The sequence below is a fragment of the Antechinus flavipes genome, chromosome 6 (assembly GCF_016432865.1).
Source record: "Antechinus flavipes isolate AdamAnt ecotype Samford, QLD, Australia chromosome 6, AdamAnt_v2, whole genome shotgun sequence".
NCBI lineage: Eukaryota > Metazoa > Chordata > Mammalia > Dasyuromorphia > Dasyuridae > Antechinus > Antechinus flavipes.
Genome location: NC_067403.1, coordinates 38,066,774 through 38,094,761, shown reverse-complemented (window position 1 = coordinate 38,094,761; position 27,988 = coordinate 38,066,774). Strand labels below are relative to the sequence as shown.

The window sequence follows — 27,988 nt, the reverse complement described above, 5'->3', positions numbered from 1 at the left end:
CAATAAGGAATCAAATATCAAAAGATAATTAAGTATATGTATTAGGAAACTCATGAACGCAATAGCTAGTTTGGTTGATGTGCAATATGTACCCCAGAAATGAATACATCTTAGTTGAGAAGAGGAAAACTATACAATTATTAACAGGTTATTCGTTAATAATGCATTTATGCAGATCACAGCACTGACTTGCTTCTTAAAAGAACTACTGTAGATGACTCTAAGCAGCTCCTTCCTTTTAAAAATTCTAGATTATAATCTCGCTCTAAAGACCCAAGTCAGCAAATTTAATCGTTAAGATATGAAAACATTATTTCAAATGCAAGACTAGTTTTGATTAATCTGATTAGCCAGCATAATTAATTGCTTTTGTTAACTTTTCAAAATGACAGGAACTGACATTTATCTATTGCTTGCGAATGGTTTCCAATCCCACTCCTTATGATTTACTGACCATGTCACTTAGCTCTTTGGGCTTCAGTTTCTTCATTTGTAAAATATGAATGGGTTTCATTGAGGTCTCTTCCAGCTTTCTTTCTTTCTAAAGATCTATGACTTTATGATTAAATGAAAACTAAACTTACCTCTTTACTTAATATGATACACAGAATGGCATTCTCTATCCAAGAATTATTTTGTCTCCTAAATCATAGAAATTTAATTTTCCAAGACTTGTATTTTTGGCATGTGATAGCAACCAAAAAGGAAAAAAAGGAAAGAGATTTCCTAAAAATGTCATTAAATTTTTGTTATTTCTTTATTGTATTTTCAGTCACTGTTCATAGTAGACTAGGTATTTAGCAAATGCCAAAAATAGCATAGGACTTAGGAGATGCTAAATGACAAGACTGTTATTATGAAAGCAAATAATTAAATACTAGTCTGCATGCCAATTTAAAAATAATATGCTAATAATATATTAACTAAGCTAAGACTGGCAACAGCTGACCATGACCTTGGTTAAGTATCAACCAAATTCTCCAACTCTTCCCCTCAAAGTAATTTGGTGTACAACCACCCAGATGGGAAAGTAATATTCTTTGGTTTCTGGAGAAAAGCCCCAAATCGTCTGTTTTTAACATTAGCAGTCAGTGAACTGTTGTGTAAACATGGTTTCTAACATCCTAGCAGCAGGTGAATATTTGTAGTTCCTCTGGGAAGAATCTACTACTACCATAAAATCCTGCTGTGAAATAAAGCAAAAGAATATTATTTTACATCAAAAATAATGGATTCTTGTTTATTGAAATTCATGCTTTTTCAGCTACCCTGTTTTTGCTGAGCAACTAGATTATGTATTTTTAAAAACCAACAAAATTGGTAATGTCCTAAATGATTAGATTAATTTTTAATATAACCTGAAAACCTGGATATGTAATGAACTCATTTAAACACCACATTTTAAAAATCCGATAATCAAAAGGTTTTTTCCTTTATTTCAAATCTTTTTTTATCTGGCAGTTAGAAACAGGGGAGATTGAATTGCAAATATAATAAACAGTAGTAGTAATTAACATACAAACATTATCAATATTTTACATTTTATTGCTATATTAACTCAAACAGACTTTCTGTACTGTTGAGATGGCATTGTAGGCATTTTAGCATAATAATCGAGATTAGCTGCCTATATGTGTTAATTTCATAACAGGAACAATTTATGGTTAGTCTACTGACAAGAACATGTTGATCCAGATGCCAATGGATATTAAGATAAAATGTCTCCTCCATCCTTTAAAAACCTTCACTTGACTCTGCCATACCCTCAAGTTACCTTCTACTCTAGGAAATGAAGACCTGTACCTTAGAAAGATCACTTTGGCAGCTGTGTGGAGGATTAATTGGAGAGAGGGAAAAGACTTGAATCAAGGAATGGGGAGGGTGGGAAATGCTTTAGAGAGACAGAATCATCAATATGGATAGAATAGGAATGAGATTGGTTCCCCAATCCTCTAGCTTCCTCCTTTTCACAATCTAACCTTGTTTACTCTCTCCATTTTCTTCTTAACTCTCAATTGATTTCCATCTTATTTCCAATCCTACCACTTACCTGAAATTGTATTTTCCATTGTCAGTCACCTTAACTACTAAGGCATGGCCTTTTTCTAACCCTCATCCATTTGACTTCTACGCTGATTGTGACACTTCTTGTCCCTTGGTTTTAATCTCTGCTGATTTCTCTTCCTATCCTCAGACCACAACTTCTCATGTATTAGATAATGGGTCTACTCCAATGCTCTGACCTGAATCATCTTTTCAGTCAGCCAAGTTTTTCAACTTCAGTCATCCTTGATTCTTCTTTTGCCCCCATGGCTATTTCAAAACTGCATCTTCATAATTGCTCATTTATATATTTGTGTGACCTTCAAGTTCATCAGATCTTTCTCTCTTACCTACACTAATGCAATAAAACTCTTGATATGTCTCCAATTTCTCATTCACACACCTGCTATCTTCTAAGGAGTGAATCTTCCAAGGAATATATCTGTTCAATGGCTACCTTTGGCCTACAAGATAATAATTCTTATCTAGTCTTTCACAATCTACCTTTTAAAACTTTTTTTTAAAGCTACCTCCAAACATCTGGAATACATGCCTTCTGCTCTTTCAGAATAGTTATCATACTTTAAGGCTCATTTTAGGTGATTATACATACAGACTTACCTGCATACAGTAAAATCTAAACAAATTTAAGTGATTAATACAACTAAGTTATTAATATATACTAAATTAGATGGAAACATTCCTTATCCAATTTCCTACTTGAATACAAAGAAATACTAAGTTCAGATTTTTGGTCCTCTCCATGCTTTTTGTTAGGAAGCCATTCTCAGTTTCTATTTTGCAGATGAATCATCCTTTCAATCTTGACATATATAAAACTTGGTTTATATTAATCTTTATACCTGCTTTTTTTCTGGATACCATATTTGTGCACCCATGTAAATATTTATGTTTTGAAACAATTAACATTTAAATACTTGTTTGCAAGACACTCAATTTAACAAATCATCATTCCTAACAAAAATATATTAACCAGAATCATATTTCACACTCTCCCCCCTCATACATATCTGACATAGCTAATTGCTGTTGCAATCCTACTAGCATAGATAAATTGGTATCTATCATCTTTAGCTTTCTGTAATGTTCTATCATACAAAACTTATGTGTGTATTAGAGGATGCCAGAAAATCAAGGTCTTAAGCTAAAATTGTTTTTCTTTTTTTAGATTAATATTCTTCATATTTTTTAGATTAGTAATACTAAGGTAAATTAAGAGTCATCAGTAATTAAGCTTAACCTTCTGTATGCACATTAATCATATTGATATTTCAGGTATTTATACAGCTGCAAAGATGTAATATTACGAAGGAATCCAGCTGGAAGTCTAGGTTTCAGCATTGTAGGAGGTTATGAAGAATACAGTGGAAACAAACCATTTTTTATTAAATCTATTGTTGAAGGAACACCAGCATATAATGATGGAAGAATCAGGTAAGGATGAATGGGTAATTGAAGAGGGTTCTATTCCAGCAGAATTTCCACCCTCCCTTTTAAAAAAATCATAAGTAATATTAAGGACTGGGGGAGGGAGTATTTTTTGCTCCATACTACTTTTTAAAAAGCCTGGCTATATATTTTCAGGCTTATAGTATTAAACAGTAAATAATTTCTTCCCATCATATGTGAATTTAAGGAACAATGAAAAATGAATACATTTGAATGGAAAAGTAAGGGTATAACTATATCCTCTTTGGTAATAAAATACGTTAGATACGTAATTTATATACACAAAAAAGGCTTGAGACATATCATTAATGGGAAAATAAACTGATTATATATGAAACTGATTGATGTAAGGGAAATTAAAACTAGCAGAGTAATCTTAAAATATTTAACCATGGATAAATATATTGTGTCTCTATTTCTAGATGTGGTGATATTCTTCTTGCTGTCAATGGTAGAAGTACATCAGGAATGATGCATGCTTGTTTGGCAAGGATGCTTAAAGAACTTAAAGGAAGAATTACCCTCACTATTGTCTCCTGGCCTGGAACTTTTTTATAGAACAAGTGATGCTGTGGTGGAAAACAGAACACAGAGACAAGCTATTTAAAATTTGACATGAGATTTGAATTTCTGTTTTCAACTTTACTTCTTAAAGGATACATTAAGAAAAATGTAAACTTGCATGTCAGGCAAAGTAGCATCTCAAGAAAAATGCTTCGAAAAACCTGAAAACTATTAGTAGTTTTTCATCAAAGTGGAAGACTCATTAATTTCATGTCTCTAAGTTTATATTTTTCTACATAATAATGTAATAAAAACCCTTTAGCTGAAACTACTTGTGTGCTCCTTATTCAAATATATATGCAATTTGTTAATTTTCTCCTTATTGATTTCTTAATCAGTCATAAAACACCATAGAAATAACATGATGAAGAAATTTATGATTTCAACCCTAAATAGCTGAAGCAAGGTTTTCCTTTCATGATCTTATAGGCAGCAAATATTACATTTTGATAAATTGAACTTACTATAAAAATAAACTATAACTCATTTTTTGTAATTCCATGTTATTTTTCACAAAAACTTCCAACATTAACTTTAGGGATCAATTCATAAGCATTCAGAATTATGGCTTTGCCTTTTAAAAGTCTTTATAAATGATTAATTTACCAGAAATGAAGGTTTTTATTCACAACACAGGTAATATCAACAACATAGAACTATACAAATGAGTAGGCCAAGAGGCCTCGGGGGGGGAAAATGACCAAATGTAATATAAAACCAATTTAATCTTGGCTCTTTTCTGGATGATCATGAGGAGGATCAAAATTGTGCCAAAGTGACAAGTTATTTATTACTCTATATGTGCCTGCTAGGAACTATATGTTAAGTACTTTCCAATAAAATTACCACATTGTCTTAAAATTGGATTTTCCTGATTTGGAAACAAGAACACAGAAAACATGCCACCCTTTGTTTACACTCCCAAATTTAGACTAAAAAGCTGATGTCAAATAGCTGTAATACCAAAACGAGTGTTGGATCATATCAACCGAGAGAACTCCATTCAAATAAGAATGAAAGGGGAAAAAAAACTTACTTGCAAATAACATGTTCCTGTTTTCAGTTTTCATTAAGTCCTCTTGAGGCCTTTGATACTTTTATAAGGAGCAGGTGATAGGCAATTGATTAACTCATGAAAACTACGAGATCCAATTTGGTGTTTAGGTTGAAAGGCACATCCTCTCTCAATTTCCTAAGTAGTTTGTCTAGTTATTTCTGTCCTCTGATTTCTCAAACATTATGAGATAATGACAAATTCAAGGAAGTCTAAACTTGACATGAAAAATTCACTTTTATTTTGGAAAAAAAAATTTAACCTTTTATCTTTATGCTAACAGAACAAGATTAAGCAGAAATTTCTTAAACATTATCCAGAAAAAATAACAAGATTTAAAGCAGCCAGTTTCTGGCGTTAATGCAAGCACTACTGGCTTACTCAGCAGGGGTGGCCTCAGTGCTCTCCTGCTCAGGGGCAGGTTCATTACCAGCTTCCTTTCCTTCTTTGCTTCTTTTTGATTTTTTGTGTTTATGTCTCCTGTGACTGTCCCCTTCTTCACTTTCATGGCGTCGTCTGCTATTACTAAAGGAAAAGGGAAAAAAAAGGTCAGCTATTGTACAGTGACTAGTGTTTATAATATTTTTTATACTAAAACCTGATGAATGAAAGTAAGCCTCCTTCTATGAAACCTTAATGTTTCTGTGTGCTTTGGGGATGAAGGAAAAACAAAATACTGAACAGATACTATCATTTTGAAGACAATTTTTCCAGATGACCTTTAGACATACATATATACATACATATATACATATACATATATATTTACCATATATGGGCTTTTTTGATTCATATTACACTTACTATTTATGCAGGCTAAATTATAGAAGACACAATTATAAAAAGGAAAAAGCAGTTGTGCGATTTAAACAATAAATTTAAAGCAGAATATACTTTTAAAAAAGGAAGGACAAACTGGGCTGCTTATATAATCGCTTACATTAACTATTTCTCTTTAAAAAAAAAAAAAAAAAAAAGCACACTCCTATTTCCAAATCACATTCTGTGTTGTGTTGTCATCCAAATCTGTGGATAGTGAAAGCCTGAATGCACTGTCTAATGACAATAAGTTCTGAGTTTCAACAGGTCACTCCTAATGATGTAATGGATGCTTCTGATTACTGGCAAGGGGGTTTATATGAGTTTTCTGATATTTCAGTCCAGAGGTTGCTCCCAATATTCACTTCACCTTTTTTAATTAAAGAACGCACCTTCGAGAAGACTTGTGTCTCGTCTCCTCTTTTTCCCTGTGTCTCCTTTCCCTGTGCCGTTCTTCTTTTTCTCGACTTGCTCTGTGACGCTCATAGCCTCTTTCTGTGTATTCTCTGTATCTGTATCGTTGTTCTTCATCACTGGAGAAAGCAGGAAAAAGTTACCCAGAAACCCTCAGACATCCAAAGTGGGGGCAGGTTATCAGTATACCTGCAGGTACTGCAGCCACACAAACCTATCACTACATACTGCTGTTAACAAATAATACCAGTCGCGGCCCAAAGCCTCCTGGTTTCACCCTCTGATATAAGTGAATATACTGGAATCGCAGTACAGCAAGAACTACTGCTAAGGGTCAATGCAGTAAGTGACAGGTTTGGAGGAGAGGGATTTGGATGGGGGTTTGAGAGAAGACATGGGTTCTCTTTTCTAGAACATAGTATCACCTATTTTAGAAAAAAAATTATAACCTAGCTGCTTTCTGCAAGCAATGACTAGCTAGACTCCAGCTTCACAATTATCTCTGATAACTAAAGAAAATAGTTTTTCTCGTTATTTTTTTTCACATGAAAGACACACCATCTGTCTATTTATGGATAAAACATATATACACATAATTTGGAAATGAGATAGCCTGTATTTAATTCATTCTCAAATTCCTTGTAAAATAGGAGAATTAATTTCTCTAAAGAATTTGGAAAAAACTTATACAGATGGCAAAGTAAGCAATATTTTAGATGACACTGAAGAAATTAAGATGCATGATAATGTTCCATCAAGTTCCAAGATTGATTTTTATGTAATGAAATCAGAAAGTACCCTTAGTAATATGCCTAACTATACACAAGTCTGTAAAAATATGCAGTATAGCCAACCAAAAAGTTAGTTGATTCTGATTCTAAATACTCAAGGAAAGAATAATCCAAGTCTTCCTTTTTATACTCTGAATGTCAACCAAAGAATGCTATGCTGGTTCAAGAAGGGGAAAGAAATTTGACTGTCTCCATAGAAAATCTGATTTGTGATTAGAGGGAGTGAAATAGTTAAGATTCAGTTACCAGAAAAATTAAGGCCAGAGAAATAATCTGTAGCCTAGGTACCACAAAAATTAAGAAATTTTTTATACAATCTTTGTACAATGCCTTACACACAGAAAGTACTCAATAAATTCAGCTTAATTCAAACATTTAGCATAAATACTTATATTTTAAGACACTGGTAAGCAATGAAAATAATTAAAGTGTTCCCCCCATCTTCAATGAGCCATTTTATTAAGTAAATTGCTGGGACTAAATTAGATGTCTAGTTATGACTGCAAAAATGTGTACAATGACCGAAAGATGTCATACCTTGTATTGAGTTGCCAGGTTGGCATTATGAGATGTAATATGATATATATATATATAAGATATAATATGTAATTATGTAACGTGTGATGATGTAATATGACATTGTATGATATAATGCAACTATGGAACCACAATGGTTCCATAGTAAATTATAGACTATTTTATTTGAAAGTTTTTTTTATAAATCCTTTTTCCTTACTCAAAATGATTTAGGAATTCACACTTCTGAGTTTTCTCCTTAAATTGCTAATGTGCCAGCATTCTAGCTGACCACTATCCTTTATGTAACCAATCCCTCTTCTCTGTCAAGTAAATTCTTTGTTATATATTTGTTCAAACCCACCATGAGCCTATCCACTGACTATATCCGTTTTCAGTTGTTTTGGAAGAAGTGATGTTATAGATTTGCTGCTGTATAACAACACTAGTAAAATGTGCTAAAAGGATGGGCCACAGCTATTATGAGAAGTTTTGCAATTTCCTAGAAGTAATCCAGTCCCCACCTCTCTTTTTAAATTTTGGATTCATCTTATCCAGACTGAAGTCTGTTTCAGACAGATAAAGTTAAGTTTGATAGACATAAATAGATAAATAGATAAGATATACATTGAATTTGGGTAATTTATGTTCATCTATTTGGTCTTTCCAATAGTACACGATGATGATGCATTGTCCATGAAATCTCTTGTAGCTATTAGTTTTATAAAACTAATGCTTCCAATCTCTTTTTTTGCCTCTTCAAAATTCCTGTGACCCATCATTTCATTTAGCCCCAATTTCCTTATTTTGGTTTCATTTATAGCAGAAATATCAAGATTGATATGTTCCACTTAAGACATATGGACTCAATGACCTCATACATTTACAGTAACCAATAGTCAAATTAAAATTTGTTGATGTTCAAAAACCTGTGACTCTTAGAACTCCTGACCCCTTTCCTAACTCCACCATTACTGCAAAGAATAAGGGGATTGAAGAAGATAGGGGTCATCATCTCATTTTATAGAGCACTGCTCCCCCTCAAATGGAAATATTTTCAAGAACATGGAATACAATTTTCTAAAATTTAAGGAAATAATTGATTTTATAAGTAGCAACTGTCAACTTAAACTATATAACCTTAAATCAAATTACCTCTTTGGACCTCAGTTTCCTCAGCTAAAAATATGGTTCAGCTTAGATGACTTCTAATGTTCCCTCAAGGTCTAAATATATATGATCCTACTGCATATGTACTAATGTTATTTTTTTTCAATAAACAAGATCTGATAATTATGGCTAGCTTCCCTATATAAAAAAGTATTTAAACCCTTTAAAATTTATTTTATCATGTGAGACACATGGTAAAAAAAAAATGCATAAGATCATAGTGTTAGAGTTGGAAAACACTTCTGATATCACCTAGTTCAGCCTCTATTTATAGTTAAGTGATTTGAAATTTGGAACAAGGACTGATTTGCTTAAGGCTCAGAACCAGCATTTTTGTGAATTGTACCATGCAGTTAAAAAAAAAAAAATTCCAAAACCCCAAAAAACTGCAGGGGAAAAGCTGAGCAAAAAGCAGTTTTAAGCAGTCCATAAACAAAATGATACACTGTCACCAAGTTATCATGCTTATCTTGTTTGTAAAACTTTTAATTAAAACACCTTCTCTCACCAACTGAATGGGGGGGGAGGGACCCCAGCCCAACTATTTTCTTCTTGTTCATCATGTTGGTAAATCATAACTTAGAAAAGTGTGAAATAGATCACGAAAAACATTGTAACTTCAGGAAGAGAGAAGAGGTAGGGAGCCTGAAATTAAAGAAAAATTTACTTGAGGTACATGAAGGTGAAATATTAATTTGGGGACAATGAGTATTAATAAATAGTACACCGATAAAACAGAATAACTATGCCTAATGTTTTGAACGTTGCTGGAATATTCTTTGCTTCTTTCCCCACACTTCTCTAACCTGTGATTCCTTTCCCTAATTTCTTTTTTTGGTACCCACCTCTCACACTCTTTTGTTATCCCTTCAACATCTATCTCAACCCTAGACAACTGTTTAAGTTGGTACAATGTTGGCTGAAGAAAAGCAAGATATTGGGGAAAAGAAAAATGTGAATACTAAAGTCCAAATAACACCAATCACTTTAAAAAGAAATAATAGTAGTGGTAGTAATTTTGCTACCAGCAGTACCCCATTGTGATAGCAAAAGACCTCACCTAATTTACTTTTTGTGAGAAAGTTTTTTTTTTTTTTTTTTTTTTTGAGAGGACGGGAAGAGAAGAGGAGGGGAGGAAGGTAGAGATAGTTAAAAAAAAATTTTTTTTAAATCAAGATTTTGACAATTGAGCTAATTTCTAAAATAAAACAGTACCAATTTTTTTTAAAAAATGATTTAAAGTAGAACACTTTTTTCTTCCTCTCTCTTTTAAACACATGCCAATTACTTCATGATTTGTCATTTTTAACCATCCCGCTTACCCTAAAACCAACTTCTGTTAGCATAAGGTCTTTCAGTTTCTAAATACAGCCATATGGCAGCAGCTTTACTGCAGATGGTAGATAATTTAGTCCCACACACAAAACCCAAGGCCTCTTCTCCCACCCCTTTTACTGATAACTCTGGCAGCCACACAGAGGTTTCTCTGGGCCTGGAAGTCATTATACCTCATTTCAAGCACCCTAGAATGACCAGTCTTCTTTCTGGCCCTCAATTTAATTGTCTGAAAAACAGATGTTATAACTGGTCTGGACTTCTTAAAACACTGACCCTGTAATTTGTAATACAACACACATACTAGATGCCCTATCAATATGACTGTAAAAAAAAAAAAAAAAAATCAAACAACCCCTCTCCCCCCAAAAAACACCAAACAAACTGCATTTTCTTATACTTAATTTGTTTGTTTTTGTATGTTTCAATGCTGGAGACAATTCAAATCTACATTCAAAACTACATAATACATAAATAATACTACAAATACATTTCTCCCTCTGTGGTTTTATTTTTTATCATGCCCTAAAGTCTTAGATAAAGGTAAACATTGAGGGCTAGTACTTCTCAGGAATCTAAAGTTTACACTTTCTTAAAACTGGTTGAATGTAATTGTTAATGCATGTTCTTTCACTGAAAATTAAATAGCACTTAAAAGATTTTTTTTTAAGTCCTCTTCTTCACCAATAAGTCAAAAACTACTCTGCAAGCACCTGCATTATTAATGCACAACAAAAATGTGTAACTCCATGGAAAACCAGTTAATTTCTGCTTATTAAGCTTAAGTCCTTTGTTTATGAACATGCATATTTCACACACTCTGATTATTCCTTCATCACAGGAGATAAGCTAGAACTACAATCTGTGGGGCAGATGAGGAAATAGCTGTGGGCTGGTGAGGTTAAATTTGAGTAGAAGTTTCAGGAAGAATTATAATTTTATTAATTCCACTATTATTCTGTAATTTCCATATCCAAACTGAATCATATTAAATTTATATTTAAGTATTATCTGTCTGACAGCTTTATTTTCAGTGATCAATAATAGCCACACACATACACTCTAATATGAATTTTTCTTTATATAATTTCATAATGTAAGCAGGAACCTGGAAATATTTCTTGGAATCACTTAAATACTGGAATCTTTATAATACTTTCTTCTGAATATAATAGACATGAGGGAATAATTATTGCTTTAGACAGAATATCAAAATTAGTCATCATCTGCCCAAGGGGGTTGTAGGTGCATATGCACCTGCAAAAAGAAGAATCATATTGTGTAACCTCTGCCTAAATTCTCAACTCAAGTAAAAGAGAAGGCAAATGGGAATTAAAACTGTCCTGTAAGACTTTATTGAAGAATGATAAAACTATAAAATCCTAAAACTGGACAGAACTTTCAGCAATTACTTGGTCAAGTCAGCTGCAAAATGCTAGTTAACTAGGTAACTCAATAATAAAATCAAAAGTAGATATTCCAAAGTTACAAAATTATGAAAGTAACCTAAATTATATTCCTAATATCAAGTTACTTTACTAAAGTAATATACACACACACAGAAATATATATATACACACACATATTTATAAATCTTAGAAAATGATGACCAGAAAATTCAAATCATTTAATTTAGATATTACCCTTAGTATGAAATGTTTCCAGTAAGCAATATAATAAAATAGTTCCTTGATCAACTTTTAAGGCAAATGTAGAGCAATACATTATCCATTTAATACACATTTCACTTTTACATTCATAAATTGATTGAAATTTGTGATTTTATTTCTTATCTCATTGGTGTTTGTTAACTTTAAAATAAAATGAGAGCCAAGATGGAGGATTAGAGACTGCTGCTGAGTCTGTTAACATTCCTCTCAAGTTTAGAATAACACTTCCAATCAAATTTGGATGGGCATACCAGAGTCAAGAAAAAGGCTTGAAAAATGAGCAAATAACAAAAAACAATATTGATCATAAAAAATTAATAAAGTAGTAGTAAAAACCAAGACACAAATTTAAAAGAAAACAATGTCACCAGGGCCTCAAAGAAAAATGTTAATTGAACCTAAGCCTGATAAGAATTCCCAGAAGAATTAAAGAGATAATAGTATTAGAAGTAAAACTGAGAAAAGACCAAGCCACTAAAGTTATGCAAAAAGTAGTAATAATTTGGTTAAAGAGGCACAAAAAATACTGAATAAAATGACATCTTAAAAAAAACAAACTGGTCTAATGGAAAAAAGGCACAAAAATTTACTGAAGGAAAAAATTTCTTAAAGAGCAGAATAGGACAAATGTAAAAGGAGGTACAAAATTAAACTTAAGAACTTACAAAAAAGAATTGGTCAAATGGATAAAGTAGTATAGAATATTATTCACTGAAACAAATAATTCATTAAAAATCAAAACTGGGCCAAGTTAAAGCTTGGAATCTGACTTCATGAAACATCAAGAAACAAGAAAACAAAGTCAAAAGAATGAAAAATAGAGGAAAAAAACTTTTTTTGGAAATATAACTTTTCTGCAAAATAGATCAAGGAGAGAAAATTTAGCGGGCATGAATGTGAATCAATTATAATGGGATGATTAAAAAAATGAAGAGGTGAGAAAAAGGAATGTACTGGGAGGAGTAAGGGAGAGGGAAAATGCTAATTTTTTTTTTTTTTTAAACATAAGAGACACACAAGGAAGAACTTTTATAGTCTGGTGGGAAATGGGAAGTAGGGGTGAGAGGCAATGCTTGAACCTCACTGGAATTAGTTCAAAGACAGACAGACAGACAGACAGACACACACACACACACACACACACACTCACACGTGCACAAGAAAGCTGGGATGGGGGGACAGATAAAATGACTGTGATAAAAGGGAAGAAAAATTAAGAGAAGTATGGAATAGAAGCAAAACATTTTTGAAGAGTGATAGAATATAAAGAATAAAAAACAAGAAAATGGTGTGGAGGGAAATACAAAGTAGTCATAACTGTTGAATATAAATGACACGAGTTCACTCATAAAATGGAAACGGCAAGAACTGATTAGAAACCAGAATCCAAACAAGTGTTGTTTATAAGAGACACTTGAAACTGAAAAGACTTGCTTAATTAAAATTAAGAGCTGAAGCAGAATTAGTATGCTTCAGCAAAACTTAAAAAAAAAAAAGGGGAGGGGGGGCAACGGTTGAGCAACCATGATTTCAGACAAAGTAAAAGCAAAAATAAAGTTAATTAGAAGGGATAATCAGGGAAACATTTTTCTAAAAAGCAACATTAGATGAAGTAAAAAAAAAAAAGTAAAAAAGCAAAAAAATTTACAGCAAATTATTCTGATAAAAGTCTCATTTTTAAAATATATACTGAATGTAGAGCAGAGTCAAATTTAGAAAAAATAGAGCTATTTCCTAACTGATAATTTGTCAAAGGATATGAACAGGCAGGTTTCAGAAGACATGAAAGTTATTTATAGTCATATGGGAAAAATGCTCTTAATCTCTATTGAATAGAGAAAGACAAATTAAAACAAGAATAAGATACTCCCTTCATACCTGTCAGAAATAAAAAATGTTGGATCTTTTTAAACTACTTTAGCAGTTCATATGTGTGAACTGCTAAAGTAGTTTAAAAAGATCCAACCATTCTGTAGATCAATTTGGAACTAGGCTCCATGGTTACAAAATTAAGTATATTCTTTGACCCAGCTATATCACTACTAGATATGTATTCCAAAGAGATCAAAGGAAAAAGCACCTCTATGTACAAAAATATTTATAAGAACTCACTTTGTGGTGGCAAAGAATTGGAAACCAAAGGGAATGCTCAATCAACTGAGTTACAACTGAACAAGTTGGAGTATACGATTGTGATGGAGTACCACTATGCTATAAGAAATGAAGAGGATAGTTTCAGAAAAACATGGCTAGAACTGCAAATCATGCATTGCACTGATGCAATGTATGTGGACTGGTACCCAGTGAAGTGAGAACTGAAATGATATGTAATGGTGTGAAAAACTTGAACTATTCTAATCAATACAATAATTCAAGACAATTCCAAAAGACTAATGATGAAAAAAATGCCATCCACCTCCAGAAAGAGTTAACTGAAATATAATTTCTCACTTAAAAAAAAAAATCTGGCAAAAAAAGAAATATCTTACCTAATTTCATATGAATAACTGATATCATATTGCCTTGTCTTCTCAGGGACTGGGGAAGGGGACAGAAAAGAAATGGCTAGTGGTGGTTTGGTGCAATGTCTAGTGTGTATAAGGGATTAGTATTTAAAAGGGCATAAGACTAAGTGGGAATCTGACTGCAGTGGGCCTTAAATGAGTGAGGAAAGTATTATATTTTCTCCTGAAGGCCATGAGGAATCCTTCATGGTTTTCAGCATTTTGAATAATTATATGATGGACCTGTGCCCTGGAAGATTATTTTGGCAGTTTATATAGATGGCAAATGAGAGAAAAAGGAGACGGAAAGTAACTGCAACAATTTAAGGGCTGTTATAGTGATCTGCTAATGATGATGACATCCTGAACTAGGGCAGAAGAATGTGTGGAGAAAACAGAAATGGATAGGAGAGATGAATGATACTGAAAGACTATGAAGCTAGATATGGAAGGGTGGGAGGGAGATGGTGGCATCCTGGGAGGGATGGGGGAAAGGACCCAATTCTTGAGGTCTTAAAATATATTTTCTAGATATCCACCTGCACACAAATTATTTTTGTCTGTGTAATCTCAGTATATGGACTGATACCCAACACACAGTAGGTACTTAATAAATGCTTGAGTGAATAAATGAGATGGCCACTTGATGTTACAATAGTTTTCTAGGCATCAAACATAAACATGACTTATGAATTCCAGTGTTATTCTTTTTTCCTCTTTGAAGGGCAGCTAGGTGACACAGTGAATAGAGCACCAGCCCTCAAGTCAGGAGAACCTGAGTTCAAATCTGCTTCAAGACACTTAACACCTCCTAGTTGTATGACTCTGGGCAAGTCACTTAACCCCAATTGCCTCAGGGGGAAAAAAAATGATGATACTATCTTGGGTAAAGAGGCATCTCTCTCACACTTTTTAAATATTAAATTATAATTAGTTCAATTGTCCTGAAAACATTTAGCAAGTAATTTTTAAACACATTTTAAAAATTTTCACTCTCCTTCCAAAACATTTATTTGAATTTAAAACTCTGATGTATGTCTAATATTTGGCATAAATTGAGGTATGTTTTAACAAACCTGTTGAATACACTTGGTGTTGGGCTGTGATCACGTTCTCGCTCTCTCTCTCTGGTCCGTTCTCTTTCCCTATCACGATCACGATCTCTCTCTCGGTCTCGTTCTCTCTCTCGCTCTCGATCTTTCTCTCTCCTGGCATAGTAGTCCCACTGCTTGGTGGTGTCAACAAGACTAGGCCATGAAGGAGCAGAACCAGGAAGATGAGGAAAAGCAACTGAAATAAAATGAAATAATTAGAAACAAAAGTTAATACACTGAAAACAAAAGACAGGTGGTTAAAGAGACTGGAATAATTTTTTTTTTCACAGAAAAGAAAAACAGATTTGCTGTTATATTAAAGTGTGATGCATGTTGCAAATTTAACAAGATAATGCTCCTGAAGAAAAAGAAAAATTACAAATGCTTATTTAAGAGCACATAGGTGGTATAGTAGACAGAGAATTAGCCCTGGAGTCAGGAGAACCTGACTTCAAATCTAGTCTTAGACACTTGAAAAAGTGTCTAAGCTGTGTGACCCTGGGCAAGTCAACCCCAATTCTGCCGCAAAGACAAAAAAAAAAAAAAAAATGCTTATTTACCACTGGGATTCTACCAAACCACAAAACATTTCAACCTTCAAAAATTTTTCATGTACACTTTTGTGAACTAGGACTTCTTAATTTGTTAATAGAAGAAAAGATCACAAGCTCGTAAGTGTCAAGGAGCCCAAAATGAAGTGTGAATTAGGGAGTGGGAGGGTCAATAGAGAAAGGAAAGGTTTTATGAAACAGGAACTCTCCCTTCCCCCAGGACCAAATGGATTCACGAGCAAATTCTAATAAACATTCAAAGAACAATTAATTCCAATAGAACATAACCTGCTTGCAAAACAGGTAAAGAGAATTCTAACCAAGTTTCTTTTATGACACAAATATTCTCTTAATATAATAGAATAAAAAAAGTTTAGAAAAAGATTTCAATGAATATAGATGCAAAATTTTTAAATAAAATTTAACAAGACTAGATGCATTACAAAGATTACATACACTATGACTATATTGGATATATAACAAGAATTCAATTTTGGTTTAATATTAAGAAAACTACAAATCTGAATTATCATACCCCCCCAATGATTTTATCAATAGTTGCAGAAAAGAAAATCATCTGATAAAATACAATAACTTCCTGTGTGTCATATTAGAAATACTTTTTTATATAATCTAGTATGACACGAAAAGGAAAATTGAGGAAATATAGGTAAATAGGAAATAAAAACCACTTTTTTGCAGATGACATGATGTTTGGTATACATTCAAAATACTGGACAATGAACTAAAAAAATTAATGAAATAATAACTTTAGCAAAATTGCATAATACAAAATAAACCAACACAAATCGTCAGCATTTCTATATGCCAATAAAACTCAACAGGAAGAGGCAGTGAGATTCTATTTAAAGTAACTATAGGCTGATTCTGAGTGAAGTAAGTAGGGCAAGGAGAACATTGTACACAGCAACAAGATTATGCGATGATCAATTATCACTGACTTAGCTCTTTTCAACAACGAAGTGATACAGGCCAATTCCAATAGTCTTGTGATAGAGCCATCTGCACCCAGAGAGAGACTGTGGGGACTGAATGTAGATCACAATATAATATTTCCATCTTTTTTGTTGTTTGCTTGGGTTTTTTTTTTTTTTCCTTTCTCATTCCCCCCTCCCCCCTTTGATCTGATTTTTCTTGTACAGCATGATAAATATGGAAATACATTTAGAAGAATTACACAGGTTCAATCTATATTGGCTTGCTTGCTATCTAGAGAAGGGAGAGGAAAGATGAAGGGGAGAAAAATTTGGAATACAAGTTTTGCAAGGATGAATGTTGAAAATTATCTTTGCATGTATTTTGAAAAATAAAAGGATCTTATTTAAAAAAAAAATAACTGCAGAATGTTTAAGACTGTGTAGTGTACCTACAAAGAAACACATGAACTATATGAATACAACTATAAATCCCTCTGTACACAAAGACAGATCCAAATAATTGAAGCAATATTAGTTAGCTGAACCACTATGATAACAATGATAGTGTTACACAAATTAATTTACCTGCGCAGTCCCATGCCAAACAAATTATCAAAGAACTATTTTAAGAACTCAACCCTTCCTTTACTCCTGCAGTGTCAAGTGGACATTCTCTGCTGAGGACTACAGTGTGGCAGTGGTCCGCCCATGTTTTAAGAAAAACAGAGGATACTGGGATTGGGCACCATCAAGTGAGTCTTCAGAAAGGCTGAAGGAAAAAGGATATTAATATCTACCTGATGTCAGTTCTGTTCCCCCAGAAGTCACTTATGGCAAAGATTGAGGTTGGAGAAGCCTGAAATGCATGAGAGGCTTAAGATGGATTTGAAGTCTGGTCCCTAAGGAAATGGCCAATAAAGGGGAGAACTAACAAGTAAGGAACAGAGGAATATTAGGAAAAGACTGAGAAAATGAGAAAAGACCTTTGAGCACAAACATAAAACCAGCAGGGAAGATAATGATAACATTATGATGAAAGAAAACAAAAAGCAAGCAAACAACAAAAAAGCACACACTTGGTCCTTTCTCTGGCTGTCTCCATCACAAATCCATTGGAACTGGCCTGAATCATCTCATTGCTGAAAGGAGTCACGTTCATCAGAATTGATCACTGTATTATCATGATGTCACTCTGCATGATGTTCATTTGGTTCTGCTCATTTCACTTATTAGTTCATGCAAGTCTCTCCAGACCTCTCTGAAATAATTCTGTTTATCCTTTTTTACAGAACAATAATATTCCATTAAATTCATATACAATAACTTATTCAGCCCTTCTCTAACTGATGGGCATCCATTCAGGTTCCAGTTTCTTGCCACTACAAAGGGGGCTGCCACAAACATTTTTGCACATGTGGGTCCCTTTCCTTTAGGATCTCTTTGGAATACAGACTCAATAGGGACACTGCTGATCAAAGGGTATGCACAGTTTGATAGCACTTTGGGCATAGTTCTATATTGCTCTCCAGAATAGTTGAATCAGTTCACAAATCCACCAACAATGTACTAATTTCTCAGTTTTCAAACCCATTTGGTATTGGCTAAGAAACAGAGTAGTCAATCAGTGAAATAGGTTAGGTTCACAGGACAAAATAGTCAATAACTATAGCATGACTCTAGCTTTGGGATAATAACTCAATATTTGACAAAAACTGCTAGGAAAATTGGAAACTAGTATGGCAGAAACTAGGCATTAAGCTACACCTAACACCAAATACCAAGATAAGGTTGAAATGAGTTCATGATTTAGACAGTGATATAATTAGCAAATTAGAAGAAGAAAGGATAGTTTACTGCTTAGAACTGTGGAAAAGGAACCTATCAACTACTCTACTTCTTAGCCAGTACACCAAATGATAACTGCAGCTTTGTAACATAATTGTGTTCATGTAGTTCCAGACTATCTTAGCAGGTAGACTCCCAAATATTTTATATTATTGATAGTTATTTTAAATGGAATTTCTCTTTGTATCTCTTGCTTGTTGGTAATATATAAAAATGCTGATGATTTGCGTGAATTTATTTTGTATCTTGCAACTCTGCTAAAGTTGTGAATTGTTTCTAATAGTTTTTTAAGTTGATTTTCTAGGGACCTTCTATTCTTGTACATGTTCTGTAAAGTATACACTCAATATTATCTTATTGACAGCATATAAATAAACAGAAGTCAAGTGTGGACTTGGTACAGAAATATATATTGCCATCATCAACAAAAAGCTCATTAGGCTGACAAAAACTTTTATTTTTGCCATACACACTAGACTTCCCTACTCTGGAATTTGCAAATATAAGTCACAGAAAACAATGACCTAAAGACAAGAAGTTACATGAATCAGTATTGTACTCAATCTTCATCCTTTTCAACTGTCTGCAATCTATGACACTACTGATCACTTTTTTAACCTTGATATTCTTTCTATTGGTTCTCCTACATTTCTGACCCTTCATTCTCTGTCTCCCTTGCTGGATCTTCATTCTAGCACCAGTCACAATTATAAAACAAAATGATAAAATAGGATAATAAAAATACTTACAACTCATAGAATTACTGTGAAGATCAAATGAGAATATTTGTAAAGTACTTATTAGTACAGTACCTGACACATAATAGACATTTAATTAACTATGGATATATCCCATGGTTCCATCCTACATCCTTCTTTTCTTTTCCCTTTATACTATTTCCTTCTCACTCCGAAATTCTTCTATTAAATCCTAGGGGCTCTCTAGTGCCTCCAGAATAAAATATAAACCCTCTATTTGGCTTTGAAAGCCTTCCATAACCTGGTTCCTTTTTACCTTTCCTGTCTTTTTACTCTTTAGACACTTCCTACTGCTTCCTCCAATAAAGTAATACTGGCCTCCCAGCTCAAGATTCTCCACTAATTTTCAATTCTGGACATTTTTGCTTATTGTTTTTCATTAACTGGAACTTTCTTCTTCCTCATCTCCATCTCCTAACTTCCTTCAAGTCTCAGCTAAAGCTCTACCTTTAGCAGGAAGCCTCACCTACTTTGTCTAAATGCTGGTGCCTTTCCTCTATGGATTATCTCCAATGTAGGTTGAATTCGCAGCTTTTTAAAAATACATTATTATTTGAATGTTGTCTCAACATTCTGTGAGTTCCCTGAGAGTGGTTAACTTTCTTTTGTTCTTTAAATTGTTAGTGCTTAGCAGAGACTGACATACAAGTGATTAATACCAGGTGATTACTCAAGATTTTTTCCCCTCACTAAAAGGTTCAAATGAGGTTAAAAACATAAATCTAAAGACACAATATTAACTTCCTTTTAGGTATACTGCCCAGTATGCACAAAGCAAGTAGGACAGTACTTATTTTAATGTGGAAGAATTTAAATAAATCTTTACTTAAGTGGTTTTCAAAAAATGAGATTTCAGCTCATACATAGCTTCACCTTAGAAGTCACACAGTTAAATCCTTACATTTTATAGGGGGGGAAAAAAAAAAGACATAGAAGTCTATACATATAAAGTGACTTGCCCAAACAGAACTGTTTTTCTTACACTTCATGAGTCCTACAAGAAAGTTCAATGGTGATCCATTAATAAATGTTTTGGCTTGTTGTGTAATAATCACAATAAGAACTAACATTAAAATAGCGCTTTAAGATTTGTAAAGAACTTTCCAAGTACCATATCATTTTATCCTCCCAAGAACAGTGAGAGAAATTACTTATTCAAGTAATATGCTTAAAGCATTAAGAAAAGGTATGTCAGCACTAAGAAATATAATTAGTGTATAGAGCCTATTATTTAACTGTAATTTAAAATTACATTTGTTTTCAACAACAACCAAGGAACTATACCAAGAGAAATTTTCAAACAGGAGACTCGAAAACAATGTTGTAATCAGTTGGAGTGACACAGTCTAAGGTTGAAAGGATAGTAATCAAAAATATAGGTGCTTTAGGAAGAGAAGGTTTTGAAGAATATCTTAAGACTATTTTTCCCCCAGCAAAATAAAAATCAAGAGACAATTACTATACAGAGCATTAAAGGAAAATAATTTCTGTTTAAGTGTGTGCAACTATGGAATATACATTGAGGAGGAAATGGAAGGACAACACATTTTAAGTTTCTAATAAGACCAAAAGTTCTGCTATCTGGCAAAGTTGAGAAAATGGGATTGTTAACATACATAAATTCCAGTTAATCCAATATTCCTTTTAGAGAAGTAAGCTTCATAGTAGATAGAGCTGACTTCAAAAATCAGGAAATTCTGGGTTTAAGTACTTTGAATATTTTTCAGTGCTCAAAACATTTCTACAACATTTTTAGCTGCAAAGATGTTAACCTCAATTGGTAAAGGAAGCTTCCTCACTAGGAATTTCCTATATCAATGAAATGGCAGGTACATTTTCCCTTCCCTACTCCCAATAGTCATTCCCAAGCTTTCTTTACTAGCATTCATTTGTTCTGTCCAAGATCTACCTTGAAAAGAAAGAGAAGGAAAGTACATGGTTCAAAAGACCTATCAAGTATCAAGGCAAGTTGAAAGTTCTTGTTATCTTTCTTTGTCCCTTTCAAAAATAGTAAGAACAGCAAAGAAAAAAGGCTTTCTGCAGTTTTGTGCTAATTTTGGTTGCTGGATGATTATGTTTGATAGTCTTTATTCACAGACTCACAGAATCTAAAATTGAAAAGAGATCAAAATGGCCTTTTAGTCCAAACTATACTTGCATACAAATCTCTGCTACTACAAAAACTCACTAAACTTCTGTTTGAAAACTTCCAGTGAAAATATCAGATCCTAATGCAATCTGTTCTACTTTTAGATAGCTCTAACGATCAGCTCTTTAATTACCACTAAATTTTTCCTCATTGCCCCAAATGTATAGACTTCTTCAACTAATCTTTCTAATGTATAGAATAACTTTGAAGTCAGTCTTCACTATTTTGATTGCTTTTATTAATGTCCTTTCCTAAAATATGGAACCCAGAATTCAACATGAAGTTCTAGATGTAGTCTGATAAGGAGGAGAATATAATGGCTTTTTGAAATACAACCTAAGATCTTATTTGTTCTTTTTTTGCACTGCCATATCATTCTGCTGAGTTCTCAGGCCACTAAAAGTTGTGAATATTTTTCAGGGATATTACTTTAGATAAGCCTCTCTCTAGATCTTGAAAGATCTTTTTGGATCCCTTATCATTCAAAGTGTTAGCTAGTTCTCTTAGCACACTTCTCAAATCTGCAAATGACATATCCATGCCAACCTCCCTCTTATTAAGAAAAGTTAAATAGCACCTTAGATCCCTAGCCACTCAAAGAGTATCTCTTTCTTATGGCACATGAATGTAATGGAATGTTATTGTTCTATAAGAAACAATCAGCAGGCCAATTTCAGTAAGGCCTGGAGAGACTCGCACGAACTGATACTGAGTGAAGTGAATAGAACTAGGACATCGTTGTACATGGCAACATCAAGATTATATGATCAATTCTGATGGACATGGCTCTTTTCAACAATGAAGTGATCTAGGCCAGATCCAATGGTCTTGTGATGGAGAGACCATTTGTATCCAGAGACAACTGTGGGAACTGAGTGTGGAACAGCACAGTATTTTCACCTTTTTTGTTGTTGTTTTTTCTCATTTTTTTTCTCTTTGATTTTTCTTGTGTAGCATGATAAATGTGGAAATATATGTAAAAGAACTGTACATATTTAACCCATACTGGATTATTTGTTATCTAGGGAAAAGGGATGGGGGGAACAGAAGGAGAAAAAAACTTGAAACACAAGGTTTTTTCAAGGGTGAATGTTGAAGACAATCTTTGTATGTATTTTGAAAATAAAAAACTATTATCAAAAAAAAAAAAAAAGAGAGAGAGAGAAAAGAAAAGGTGCCTCTTTCAAAGTGACATTCAATCACTAATGACTATTTTAGGCTGATTATTCAATCAATCTGAATATACTTATGTGAGCCTTTAATCTCTAATCTCTCCATTTTATCTTCATGGACGGCATGAAAAATTTTATGAAATTTTTCACTAAAAAGTTGGTAAATGATATATTTATAGCATTTTCCTTACTGAAACTACAATTCTTTCAAAATGAAAATGAGGTTAGTTTGGCATAATTTGCTCTTGATAAAGCCACACCTTTACTAATATAAACTATAATTTTGCCATTATTTCAAGTCAAGGTCACTAAATTCTAATTTGCACTCTACTATTTTTCCAAAATTGTCCTTTCCTAGTTATGTAGTACTTTTTCATATTCTTTCATGGATTGGCAAAGACACAGTAATCACAATTACCAGTATTTCAGCACCCTGGGATAGAATTCAAATAGGACTAATATTGAGTTCATTCAAGACTTTCTGGATGACTTACTGTCTTATTATCTATCAGTCAATCAAACAAGCAATTTACTCAATGTTTATTTGCTATGTGCCACGTCCCTAACACAGATTGTCTAGGTGAACCTAAGCAAGATACGTAACTATCCAGCTCTGATAGTCTGTTGTAGATTCCCACCTCATTGGTAAAAGGAAGTTCCTTACCAGCGATTCTCTAAATCAATGAAGTCACTGGTCCAGTGTTCCTATGTTTCAGATATTGAAAAACCAAAAGATATAAAAATAAAGAACTACTACTCTTAAGTAGCTCATGCCTTTAGGGAAAATAATGTGCATATGGAATATATACAACATAAAGAATTGTGATGGAATACATGTGCATTAAGAATATTACCTTTGGTAACTGAATGGAGAATGGATTGGCATGGAGAGAGACCCAATGAAAAGATTATTAAAAACCGTCTAGGTAAATTATCAAAGCATAAACATGGATAGTGTCTGTAAGTGAACAAGAGGAGATATCAAGGAGTAAGAATCAGTAAGACTTGTCAATTGCTTAGATACATGGAAGGAGAACCGAAGATTAATTCTGAGGTTGTACAGCTGGGGAAAAGCAAGGATGGTGGGAATTTCAAAGAAATAGGGAGGATAGGAGGAAAAAGTTGGTGTCAAGTAGTGGCTGGTAAGAGAATGAATTCCTTTTGGGATAAATTTCAGCAGTAAGATGCTGACTGGGCTCACACTTGGAAATATAAAACATTTCATTTATGGGACTGAAGCTTAGAACAGAATAAGACTAGTTGTACAGATCTGAGAGTTATCTGATTAGAGTCATAGAGAAATGGAGAGAAAGACAAGAAGATAAAAGACTGAACTTTGGGACACACACATATCCAGTCACAGCACTGGCCTTGGCAATCAGGAAGGCAAGTCTGACCCCTTTCTCAAGTGCTCACTAGCTGTGTGGCACAGGGAGAGACACTTAAGCTTTCAGGCTCTTCATCTATCACATGGAGTGCAGGGATTGTAACTTTCATGGTTTATTTTAGCTCTACATCTGATTCCATCTATTATCATTGATATAATCAACCTCAATCAGCAAACCTAATTTTTTTTGCTTCTCCTTTCTCTCTCCAATACAGTGAAAACACAAATACAAACTCTTTCAGTTGTCAGAATTTTGAATGTTGAGTTTAGTTTTCAAAAACTAATCTGATACCGTATTGTGTCTTTGTATTTATTTAAATAGTAGTATAAACAGTAATCAACCCAAATTCAAAATCATTAACATTTACAAAAGATTATATATGAATTTCCACATAGGCTTTGCTCTGACACATGAATATTTCATCCTTCCCTTAGATGAAGTCTACCATCCCTGCCACAACCAACTGCCAACAAAAGGCAGGTAAGCTCCCCAGAACTGGGACAGTGGAGCCTCCCAGAGGACCAGCTCTGCTTCCAGACCACCAGCCACCCAAAGACCAAAGAGACTGCCAAAAACACTACCCTCAGCACCAAACGGCAAACCTGCCTATTTGAAGCTGCAAAGGAAGAAGGGAAGTATCATGGGCTGGCGAGCTTCACTATCACCAACACGTTGACCACTACCTCCCTACAATCCCCAGCAAAAAGGCCAAGGACTTTGAGCCCAAGAGTCAGTTACATCAAACCCTCCTTCCATTCCTGCCTAGATATAAAAAAGAAAGTTTTTGCTACTGTCCCAAAACAAACAACAACAAACCAGGGTTTTTCCATCTACCTTGCAGCTGAAAACCTCCTTATATGTTGCTTCCCCATTAGCTTTTTTCCTTCATTCTCCAAAAATTTCATAAAGTTAAGAATGTGATATAAATATAACTATTACATACAAAGAAATCAGAAACAGCCACAAATTCAAAAAGCAATCCGGTTTAGCTTCTCAACTCTAGACATGATAATGCCTGATCCATTTAAACCATTTCAATTCCAAGGAAACAGAATCCGCAGCTAGTTAAGCGAAAACCACTTTCCTCTCTGCAACTCTTTCCTAATTTTTCATCCCATATTCTAATTTCCTCTGCTCACACATTCTACCACTTTCTGGAAAACCTATTCTGTTATCAAGTGTCAAGTGTCTGAGACCAGATCTGAACTGAAATCCTTCTGATTCTATCTACTAAACCACCCTAGCTACCCCCATCTATTCTATTATGAATGAATTTCCATTCATTTTAGACCTCTTCATCACTTCTGGCTCTACAGTCTTTTAAGATGACATTAAATCCTGAGCCATCTTTTCTAGTAGTCATTTGACTTTATCTCATATCCCCAACATCTGGTCCAAGAGAGGAAGTTGGTATACTTTTTTTTAATCCCACTCTCTTTTTGCTATTTCTATCACCTCCTTCTGCCATCATTTATTTGGCAAACCCTCTGCTCCTTTTAAGATTGCCTCTACCATCCCCAGATCACATTCGTTCCTTTCTTAAGTTGTCCTTCCTTCCACCTTAGCCACACATGAGGATAATCACACTTGAACGCTCTATCATTCAACAAGTGTTCCATTTTCATGATGAAACTTTCTGAATTTTCTTTATCACATCTTCCTAACAATTTTATTCAGGCTTCACTTCTCCCAATTTCTCCCTCCTTCTTTACTTTACTTTCTTGTCTTTCTCCCAAACTTGACATTACTCATCTACTCAAAATTTACATTACCTGGGTTCTCACCTCCCTTGTCCCCTTGTTCATGACCTGCCAAATTTCAACCCTGGATTATTTCTATCATCTGCTACCTCTGCTCCTATTATGTGCTATTAAAGATGAGAATGAAAGGCAATTGTGCTGACAGGTCCATTATAAATTGTTATCTGATTTCAATAAGACCTTTCCTGAAGCAAGCCAAGCTCTGCTCTATATCCCCCACCCCTCACCCCAGCTATTACGTACCTTTGTTTTCTTTTTCAAGCCTCTCATATGGCCTTCTCCCTCTACCCTCTCAATTGAAGACTTCCCCTAATACTCTTTGAGAAAAGCAGACATTTACCATGAGCCTCTTCTCTTCTCCCCTACTCTACACCTCAAAATCCTTATTAATGTATTTTATTAACACCCTGTGATTTTAAGAAGTCCATAACACTAAACAGCTGAATTAAGATGCTATCTTTGGAGGAAACTTATACATTCCTCTTTTTTCACTCCCAATAAATTGAATATACTTTTACCTTCTATTCTTCAGAGAAAACAGAAGCTGTGCTAAGAGTAAGTTAAGAAGGTTCTATAGACTAATAACATCTATGAGACTCCTCAAAGCAGGGGAATATCTTGGTGGAAAAAAGACCAGATTTATCATCCAAAAACTTGGATTCAAATTTCAAAGGAACATGGACTGTAATTTGCAACATAAGACTCAGCCTTTTTAGGCATAAGAGACACCACAAGACACCACCAGGTTGGCTATAATATGATTAATTTTTCAGACACAGAAACTCCTCAAACCACCTACTAACTTCTACACTAGATTAGTGTTCCATGATGTAGTAGAGAGTGGGGGAATTGAAGAAATCACAGATCTTTTAAATATTGAAGACACAATCTGACAGCATGACACCACTTGCAGAGGGGGAAAAAAAGTGTGTTTTCTAGGACTCACATGGGAATCTTTATTAGAAGTATAATACAATACCTAAATTATCACTCTAACTTGCCTTTATATAACATATATAACTATCACTTTACCTGTTGCCTTTATATAATAGGCTTTGTTATTATTATCGAAGTCTAAAAATATGATGCGAATCAAAAGCAAAGAAATGTCTCTCAGACTATTCACATCTCCCTTCTAAAAGATGAGAATGTTTAACAATTTAAAATTCACAATCATAGAATTTAAGGTATTTAGAAAAACAGAGTAATAATCTTTTCATAGTTAAATATTAGCAAAAACACATCTATAACAAAATCAAAAGCAAACAAATGGAAACATTTATTCTGAAATAAAACTGTACATAATGTTGAATGTACCTAAATACATTAGAAGAATGAATGTATTACATTGTAAACAAGTGATAACATGCAATTAAATTGATTATTCTATTTGCTAAGAATCTGATCTTCTGACTTCTCAATGCATTTTGGTTTTATTTTTACTTTTCTGCACAGATGGTTTTTACTTTAAGAAATTCCTCTGTGACTCGCTCTCACTTCCTTATCTCTATTTGAAATTCTGTCACATTACTGCTCTTGGGATTCACTATTAAGTCACCAAAACAACTTTTTCAAGTATTAATTTTTTCAAGCAGGCCATCAAAAAATCTTTAGTTTCCCTTTCCTTAAAGGAAATTGCTTTTAATTCAAATAGTTTAGGCCAATATAGATCTAGCCACAAGTACTTTTAATAATGACTCTTTCAGCTGTAAATAATTAATTTTATTTATAACAACTAGCGGTCCCAGACATCATTATATTATATACATACAATATATAGGTTACCTATATTTTCATAGAAATAATTACAAATATTTATAGAATAGGGCCATGGAAGATTAAATCCTAATTCTAAACTCTGAAGCAGATGGTTACAGCTGTTTGCCAACAAGTTTACTGACCACCATTATATAACAGACAGCTTGTATGTACTGTTATGGAAATAAATCTGTACTATACCTAGTAATAATTTACAGCAAGAAT

General features: G+C 33.6%; 2 protein-coding genes across 14 annotated transcripts in view; one reads left to right on the top strand and one right to left on the bottom strand.

The window, feature by feature from the left end:
• LNX1 (ligand of numb-protein X 1) overlaps window positions 1–4,345 on the top strand; it is a 208,647-nt gene extending 204,302 nt beyond the window's left edge. For all 3 annotated transcript variants that reach the window (XM_051964277.1, XM_051964278.1, XM_051964279.1), the window contains 2 exons: window positions 3,340–3,498; window positions 3,936–4,345. In XM_051964277.1, coding sequence (XP_051820237.1) covers window positions 3,340–3,498; window positions 3,936–4,071 — 295 coding nt within the window. In that variant the 3' untranslated portion in view covers window positions 4,072–4,345. The remainder of the gene's footprint in view (window positions 1–3,339; window positions 3,499–3,935) is intronic.
• Window positions 4,346–5,349: 1,004 nt separating this feature from the next.
• The window catches only part of FIP1L1 (factor interacting with PAPOLA and CPSF1), a 79,422-nt gene continuing 56,783 nt past the window's right edge, over window positions 5,350–27,988 (bottom strand). For 8 of the 11 annotated variants that reach the window (XM_051964280.1, XM_051964281.1, XM_051964284.1 and 5 more), the window contains 3 exons: window positions 15,427–15,640; window positions 6,343–6,483; window positions 5,350–5,656 (listed from right to left, as the gene is read on the bottom strand). In XM_051964280.1, the coding sequence (XP_051820240.1) occupies window positions 5,509–5,656; window positions 6,343–6,483; window positions 15,427–15,640 (503 nt within the window). In that variant the 3' untranslated portion in view covers window positions 5,350–5,508. The remainder of the gene's footprint in view (window positions 5,657–6,342; window positions 6,484–15,426; window positions 15,641–27,988) is intronic. The other 3 variants (XM_051964290.1, XM_051964291.1, XM_051964289.1) reach the window with 2 other exon arrangements.